This window comes from Petaurus breviceps, unplaced genomic scaffold, assembly GCF_028583685.1.
Source record: "Petaurus breviceps papuanus isolate PSGF00001 unplaced genomic scaffold, PetGlider_PUasm1.0 90919, whole genome shotgun sequence".
Taxonomy (NCBI): Eukaryota; Metazoa; Chordata; class Mammalia; order Diprotodontia; family Petauridae; genus Petaurus; species Petaurus breviceps.
In genome coordinates, this window is record NW_027187378.1 from 29,182,539 (window position 1) to 29,191,824 (window position 9,286).

Below are 9,286 nucleotides of genomic sequence, written 5' to 3' on the forward strand. Positions count from 1 at the left end.
AAGCTAGGTAGGAGGACTAGGAAACATCAAATCACTTTACATTTCATGACTGATTTCTTTATAAAATAAATTAGGCTAAGTGATCTCTGAGGATCCTTCCCAACTCTGAGACATTCTAAAGTTGTCATAGAAATGCCCAGATTTCACTTTTTCCTCCTTGGGAATGACATGAACAGAAACAGATTATCCCCATTCTTTCTACTGCCAAACTCCTCAGCGGAGCACAACATAAGCCTCCTTCCTAACCCCAGCAGCAAGACTTTCCTATTATATAAGATGCCTCTAACCTGGACCAAACACAGCTTGTAGAGGACGTCCACCAATCTGGACCCTATGGAACGTTCTGCTATCTCTAACTTCACTGCTCCAGCTTCTCTCTTCCATCTGTAGAGGGCTACAGAAAATAATTAATCAATTAAATTCACTAGGGTTTACCTTTCTCAATCTTCAAAGAGTAATGACTGATACCTATTTAACACTTTAAGGTCACCGTGTGATCTCACAGGATTCTGCTGATAATTCTGTGATATGTATTAACAGGTATGATTACTATTATTCCCATTTTATCAATCAGTTAGCACTCCTTTGTTTATTAGGTACCTAATATATGCCAAGTACTGGGCTACTGGCATTGGGGCCACAGATACTAAAGTGAGACACAGCCCCTGCATGGAAGGAGGACAGTCTACAAGTGACAAAATAGATTCCAAGAGGTGAAGGGACTTGCCTGTGGTCATAGCATTAGTAAATGTCAGAGGCATCAATTGCTTCCAGTGCTACCTTCTTCTAAGTACAGGCCTCTTTATTTTTGAAGACTTTGCTACTGAAAAGCTGTATGACCAAGCCATTTTACTTTGTAAAATGAGAGGGTTGGATTAGGTGATCTCAAAGGCTGCTTCCAGTTCTAATATTCTGTAATTCTTTGATGTTGTCTTTATCATGTAACCCTCAGAGAAAGGACCTTAAAGACATTTAAAATTTTATTTTTTAAAATTAAAAATCTATTTTCTACCACTCCTCTTTCCCTTCTCCAGTCCCATTGGAAAAAAAACAAAATCTTAGGAAAAAGGACTCCATGCATTTTTATTGGTTGTACCACCTGCCTGGAATGCACTCACTCCTCCCCTCTATCTCTGAGCATTCCTGGCTTTTTTCAGATTTGAGCCCAAATCCTACCTTTTGCAAGAAGATTTTCCTAGTCTCCCTTAATCCTGAGGACTTCTTTCCAGATTATACTGTATGTATCTTCTTTGTTGCATAGTTGTTTCCATGTCTAGCTCTTTAGACAGGGATTGTACTTACCTTTCTTTTTTTTATTGCTAGCCCTTAGTGCAGTGGCCGGACACAGTGAGAGTTTAGTAAATGCTTGCTGGTTTGACTTATAAAAAGTGTACACAGTCAAGTAAAACATATTCCCAAAGTGACCATGTAAAAATACCAATGTTAGAGAAATTAAATATATGAGCAAATATTGGATTTAAATATTGGTACTTTTAATCTTCTCTCATTGCCTAACAGATAATTTCATTACAACATCCCTGTTGTCATTTCTCAGGTAACTACATTGTCTCCTGGTTCTTAAATACTACTTAATGCCAGTTCAATAGGGAATGAGAGGAAAAGAAACTTCTTTCCCATCCCCAGCAGGGGAATAGTTGGGTACTCTATAATGAAGGGATGTTTCAGACATCATAAGCCACAGCCAGCCTCCAAGGTCTTTTATCAGACCTAGTGGAGAGGATCCAGAAGAGACTCCTCTTTCTTATATGCCTTACTAACTGTACCTTACCTTGGTGAATCATTTCTAAATGGATACAGTATGTATTATGATTTTAAGGGGTATCAGGAGAGCCTCAGTTACACACACACACACACACACACACACACACACACACACACTCTAAACTACACAAATTTTACAGTATTTGAAAAGGAAACAAGAATATATCTATATACAGACATATACATAAACAAGAATATATGCACATATGTATATACACATATAAGACTATGTATATATGTATACATAAAAAGATGATTACACATTATTATACCTATGTATGTATATATTGTTTATGTGTATATATATATGATATATGCGCACACCCCCTATGTGAGTATATATATATATGTATGTATGTATGTACGTACGTACGTATGTATGTGTGTAACAGGGACTTTCCTGACTCCCCTTGAAATTACATTACATACTGTATGCACGCTGGGTCAGACTGTCACCTAAACTTCCCAACCTCACTCTAAACTGCAATTGTTTTTCCAATCTGATTTTCCCCAAGGCCAAGGCCTTTCTATAGCCCCATGACGTTTGCCACCTTGTGGCCCCAGAGGAGAATGACATCTTCTCTTCAGAACACATCCAAATGAACCAGGGAGTTTAACCCCCTGAGGTCGTCCTGGAGCGAGCTACTTTGTGCCTACAATAGCTATAGCGTTCTCATCATCTCAAAGTGATAAAAGAAAAGTGGTCCGGCATGGTAGAAATCAATTTTGAGTCCAAATATATGACCTTGGGGAGGAACAGAACAAGGATTTATTAAGTACTTACTATGTGCCCAGCATTGTGCTAAGCCCTTTAGGAATATCATCTCATCTGATCCTTATAACAACCCTGAGAGGCAGATGCTTCTATTATCCCCGTTTTACTGTTGAGGAAACTGAGGCAATTAGAGGGTAAGTGACTTGCCCAGGGCCACATGGCTAGTAGTGTCTGAGGTCGAATTTAAACACAGGTCTTTGACTCTCCATGCCCAGAGTACTGTCCACTGTCCCACGAAATTGCCTTGGCTAAGTCACTTACCTCTGGGCCTATAGTTTCAACTGTAAAATGAAGGGCTTAGATTAGATGTTGTCTAAAATTCCTAAATCCTCTAAATCCTGCAACTTAAGACATTCAACCCCAACTTACAGTTCACCTCCCCAGTGCACAAAAAACACAGACCTCTCTCCTCTTTTCCTTCATGGTGACAGCCTCCTCTTCAGTTTAGTTGCTATAAATATAGAACAAATGTTAATAGGATCAAGCTACATTTCTACAACAGTTTTCACCCCTGCTGGACGCTCTCTATAGTAATTCTCTCTCTGGCTTTCCATGACACATAGGAAGGCCTAGAGATCCCAGAGACCAAGGTTTCTGTCCTGATCTTGTTACTAACTTGCTATGAGACCTTGTATCAATGACGGAAAGTTTGGATTATGTAACTTTTAGTCTTATTTAACATTTTCTTCTTATGTCTTCCACTCTCCTCCTTCCTTGATAAGAAAATAGCTTCTTTCTCTCACCACATCATCTGTGGGTTCATCTTCTACGGATTCTGAGGTTCTGAGGGCTCGGGCCCTTTTTTTAGCTGTGTCCTGCCCTTCTGCTCAGCAGCCTTCCCTTGGAAATGCCAAGGGCCTGAACCACCCAAAGCAGAGCTGCTGCAGCCGTCATGGCTCCCAAATGTGTCACCATATTGGCCACAATATTTTAGGATCAAAAGAGCTGGAAGGAATGTCAGGGGTTGTCTCAATTGAAGCAACATAAGGAATGATTTGGGCTGGTTCTATTTCTCATAGGAGTTAATTTTACAGATAAAGAGACTAAGTCTTCAGGAGGCTAAATGACTGCCCAATTTCCTACAGTTATCCCTTCCACATTGCAGGGGTTAGGGGTACAGTGATCCCATGAGCTGGAAAATCCATGTAAAATTTTTTGGCTCTCCATACCAGAGAAGAAGTCTGAATTATTATAGTATTAAAAGATAAAAGGTATTGATATTATACAATACTATACATATATTTTATACATTTCTGAGCTTCTTGTATTGTCTACAATAAATCAGATTGGAAAAACAATTGCAGTTTAGAATGAGGTTGGGAAGTTTAGGTGACAGTCTGACCCAGTGTGGATACAGTATGTAATGTGATTTCAAGGGGAGTCAGGAAAGTCCCTGTTACATATATATGTATGTACATACATATATACATACATACTCTTATAGGGTATGTGTGTATATATCATGAATATATATACTCATAAACAAGAATATATACATGCTTTCATATGTCATCTATGGCTTCTGTAAAACTCCCCCAAAATTCCCATTTAGATTCTTATGCCAACTTGCAATATATTGAAACTGCAATGGGCAAAGTTGCAGCGTGGAAGAGATAACTGTACACAGTTAGTCAGCAGCAGAGGCACAATGTAAACCCCAGTCCTCTGACTTCAAAACGACCCTGATGGTAGATTTCAGTCCTGAAAGTCAGGAGGCCAATTTCTCTCCTCTCCCCTCTCCCCTCTCCCCTCCCCTCCCCCCCCCTCTCTCTCTCTCTCCAGTATTTCTTCCCTCCCTTTATCTCTCTAGGTTTTACCTACATGCAAATCTCATTGTCCACTAATTCACTCTTAGTAGTTCATGTAAATATATTGATCTACATTTTTTTCCCGCCAAAACAATTTAAGTTTCTCTAAGTTTGATGGTCTTTGTATTATTATTATTCCCCTTTTACAGATGAAGCTCAGATGGAGAACTTGACTTGGGTCAGGGTCCCAGAAAATGACAGCATTGGTACTTGAAACCAAGCCTTCCCAAAGGCCCTTCTGCTCCTGCTTTGGAATGGGTTGAGGGAGGTAAGAGAAGGAGAGGGCAGGTCGGGAAAATTTTCACAGAAAAGCTGAGATTGGAGTTGGACTTTATACAGGCTCAAAGATTTCAAGCTGGGAGGGCCTTAGAGGCCATCTAGTTTGACTTCCTCATTTTACAGATGAGGAAACCGAGGCAGGTTTTAAGTGACTTGCCCATCACATAGGGAGTAAGTGGAAGACCCAGAAGTTCAATCCAAGATCTCACTGCACTCTTCTGTTTCTCTAAGGATAGGTAGTATTTCTCATCAGTGCATAGGAGATGGGAAGCCATCCAAGTGGGAAGAATGGCATGGATACCAGCAATGTGAGAAAGTCCGAGGACTGTTTGCTGGATAGCCAAAAGAACAATTTTTCTGTACAGGAAGGTGTATGGAGGGGAGTATGAGGACATGACAAGGAAGATAGGGTAAGGATGTAGAATGGAGGGAGGGCCTTAGAAGCTTTACCTTGTTGACAGTGGGGAGCCACTGGGGAGGGGAGTGTCAGCCTCACATTTTCTTTAAGAATTATAGGTTCTTCTCTCCTGCTAACTCTTTCTTTTTGCTCTGTTTCATCTGTATAGAAGCCTTCATTTTGTTTACCTGTTGATGTGAATCCAGAAACAGGACTTGTTATTTGGGATACTATAAATTTCTGAGATGCATCAGAAAATACTTTCATAAAAACTTACATTTACACAGCTCTTATAGAAGACTTTCCTGACAACAAAGGCAGTATGTTGTTATTGTAATTATTACTATTTAATAAATAAAGGAGAAAACTGAAGCTTCAGGAAATGAAGTGATATGTCAGTTTTTCTGTTGTTGCCAGTTTTTCTGGCCAATTTTTCTGGCTTCTCCTATTTCCATGAATGACCTCGCTGTTATAGGACTGACTCAAATGCATTCCTCACTTTGCCTGAGACACAGGTAAGCACTGAATGAACACATTGTCTCTAGTTCCTTGGCAGAATAGCATTGTCTATGTATCAACAGTCCTATATGGCCAGATTCATCATTGCTCAAGAACACATTTTCAGTGCAGGTTTCACAGGGAACTGGAAAGATCAGGAAAATTTTCAGAAGAAAAAAGTCAAGAGACTTGAATAGGGTTAAGAAAAGAGCAGGTGAGAGCTGAAAACTGATACTACTCTTTTAAGCACAGCAAGGTGGCACAGCGGATAGAACACCAGACCGAGAGTCAGGAAGGCTCATCTTCCTCAGTTCAAATCTGGCCTCAGACATTACTGGCTGTGTGATGCCAGGAAAGTCACTTAACCCTATTTTCCTCAGTTTCCTTATCTGTAAAATGAGTGGAGGAAAAAAATGGCAAACCACACCAGTATCTTTGATAAGAAAACCCTAAATGGGGTCATGAAAAGTCATACACGACTGAAATGAAAGAATAACAACCACTAGTCTCTAATTCTTGTAATTATCAAAGCGGTGAACAGATGAACCAAATTAAGTTATAATTCCCTGGGATCACACAGTTCCAACCTTAAGGAGGACATCTTCTCCTGCTGCAATCTGCTCTTCTGCTCTTGGCCATGGTGTCTCATTTTTGTCCCCAAGTGGTGAGAGCTTCCACTGATATAAAGAAGCAATGAAAATGCCCATTATCAATGAATAAGTGCACAAAATCAGTGAATACATGAAAATATCTATTAAGTGATAGTCACTGTACAAAGCCCTGGGCATGATATAATTATAAAAAGGAGATAGTCCCTGTCCCCAAGCAGCCTGCCTCCTAATAAAGTAGAAAACACATAGAGAGTGGTGTTCGTGGTAGGGAGGAGTGTTTTGGTTAGGGAAATTGACCTAGAAATCTACCCATGAATGGAGACACTAGGGAGCTGACTGACTGACACAGCCTTCCAAGGAGCATTGATTTGTACTTTATTTTATTTAATATTTAAAAATATTATTCTAAGAAGGGGTCCATAGGCTTTACCAGACTGCCAAAGGAGTCAATGACATATAATGGTTAAGAAACTGTCTGAGTCAAACCTGAATGTAAAAATTATGACACTTTCCCAAGCACTTTTCTCACAAGTCTGCAAGGTGGGTTGCACAAAGATGATCTAATGTTTTGATGGCTCTATGATATCATCAGTGTGGGCGTGTCCTCCAAGGGTACATGTCAAACCTATCCCTACCTTCTCATCCTGTGTAAGTACACATCCTCCGGTGAATGCCCCCTTATCTCCCTCATCCCCATACCCTGCCCAGGAGCTCTATGTGCTGGTACCTTTCGCTAACTCAACACTTTAAAAAAATGCAGTTGTGTATCAGTCCAGTAAAATTATATACTAGTATTTTAAAGTGCTTTACAAACCTTAAGGAATTCTGGTATACTACTTTGGTCCTCAGAAGCACTGTGGCAAGTGGATGATCCGCCTAGGAATCAGGATGACCTAGGTCCACATTCAATCCTATAACACATACTAACTGTATGATCCAAGCCTCTTAGTACACCCGGAAAAAATTTAAGGACCAGAAACCAGACCATGGTTGCTATCTGCATTAGGAGAAGGAATTTCCTCACCTGAAACTCCCTATAGCATGAAATCACCAGCCTGGACCAAATGGGTACACTCACCATTTCCTCATGATAAAGACTATGAACTTTCTTCTGTTTTCCATTTTAGTATGGAGATCAATCAATACAAAAATGAGAAAATCCTGTCCTTAAAGAGTCTTGATGGTCATAGAGTCCATTCTCATTGGTCCTGCTCCTGGATCTGTTTTCTTTCTTGTTCCCTGTGACTTTTGACCTCTTTCCAATGAGAGCTGGAGATGCTATAGCTGGTGGTGTCTTGAACCTGTGGGGGTTTCAAAGAGTTGTTGGCTTGGGAATTAAAATAGGGTGACTGGAATAGGGGTATTTTGACAGCAGAACCAGAGTCCCCGTAACTAAGTCATCCCCAGCTCATTCCACATCCTTGTCATGGTGCAAATCCATGCTCTGAGTACCATGGGAGGTGCGTGTATGTTGGCCTTTTCTTTTACCCTGGTCTTCACGTGGTTTACTTTGCTCTTTGGGGCTTTGGGTTAAGCGTTCATCTTTGCCTAGGAACAAATTTTTCTGGGTTCTTCGTCTTTCTTGGACTTTTCTATTAAAAACATGGCAGCTAAATCCCTCCTTGGGCCCAGATTTAGCATGTTTCCTGAGGGCCTCCAGGGTGATGAATACTCGGCAGCAGGCCACACAGCGATAGCCATTGTCTGTTGTGACCATCCAATCAGGGATCTTTCTCTGTCTTCTTTCATCAATAAGCCTTGAAGGTCCTGGTACTTCCTCCTCTTTATATTCTTCACTCATCTCATCCACATTTTCCTCCACATCAGTGAGAACTGCACTGCGTAAACTTTGGTGAGCAGACTCTAGTATGCCCTCTTCAGAAGGGTTCAACTCATAAATTCGAGGTGCCCTCTGGATTGGCTCCATTCCAGTCTCAGTCCCCCATGCAACAGCCACTCCTTTTATGGTTTTCACCTGGATATAGTAGAGACACCCTTTATTATCAGTTTTGGGTAGTGAGGCAGAACAACAGAAAGAAGGGGCAAATGAATAGTAGATAGAAGAGTTCTCATTTTCTTGCTGGTCCTTAGCCTTGGTCACCTCACTGGGTCCAGGCCTTGAGGGAGATTCTTCTTTCACATGCCCTGAGGGAATTAAATGAACAATCTTTTTACCTTTGCTTTTCTGAACCAATTCTTGCCTGTAGGTTATCAACAACTACTGTGGAGGAGGGATACTAATCTCCCATTGCCCTGCTCCTCCCACCAAAAACTTCCCCAGATGTAGTGAAATTTTAGCTGTGTTTTCTTTTGTTCCTGGGGTTAGAGATTCTCTCTGCAAGTTCTGGGTTCTCCACCATTCTGTCCCTCTCCAACCTCCAACAACATCACTGCCAGCCTTATAAACCACATTTTAACTTTCAATTCAAACAGTTATTCCTGAACAATGGGCCCTGGGCAAACCATTCTTACCCTTCCTTGTTTCCAGCAAGGATCCCTACCTTTCAGTACTCGCTACCCTGTGCTCACAGAGTCTCAGTTTGTCTCTTGCCCTTCCACAATTCCACTCAATATATTCCTGCTGGTCAGTCAGTGTCTCAAATGAGGAAACAGACAACACAGAGGAAAAGAAACCAAATATATGCATTTCTGGCTCTGTTTTAGCTTAAAATTAAATTTCCATCCACCTGGTAGAGTCCCCATAAAGTACCAGTAATAGCTATATCTATAATGTAGCTCTAAATTTTTACCTTCTCTCCCCCATCTTTCTTAAATCACACCATGAATTCCCCCCCACCCTATTTTCCAAATTCAGTTTTCTAGGAAATGAATTAACTGAGTTCACTTCTCTGTTCCCAGCCTTACCATCTTACCTGCCTCCTGGGTTCCTTGCTCAGTATTCTTGACACCTGATGACCTGTCTTCATATCTACGCTTCATGGTTTCAGATGCTGAGGAGGAGAAGGCCCCTAAAAACCCACAGATCTCAGTATTGTACAAAGTCTTAGTTCTTCAAGAAATTTGGTAGAGGGAGCAGTCCTATTCCTGACTATAGTCACTCAAAATATCAAAATATCTAAGAGAAAGCCAAAAGGATGGATCCAGGCAGCAACCCTCAGAGCTCACTCCACTCCTC

At 40.9% G+C, this 9,286-nt stretch overlaps 1 protein-coding gene across 1 annotated transcript; it reads right to left on the minus strand.

Moving 5' to 3' along the window:
• Positions 1 to 7,360: 7,360 nt before the first annotated feature.
• On the minus strand, positions 7,361 to 9,090 carry LOC138152197 (protein FAM170A-like). Its single transcript, XM_069075972.1, has 2 exons — positions 9,024 to 9,090; positions 7,361 to 8,295 (listed from the first exon to the last, which is right to left on the minus strand). The coding sequence occupies exons 1-2, from the start codon at positions 9,088 to 9,090 to the stop codon at positions 7,559 to 7,561; spliced, it is 804 nt and encodes a 267-aa protein (XP_068932073.1). The 3' UTR covers positions 7,361 to 7,558.
• Between the last annotated feature and the right edge of the window lie 196 nt (positions 9,091 to 9,286).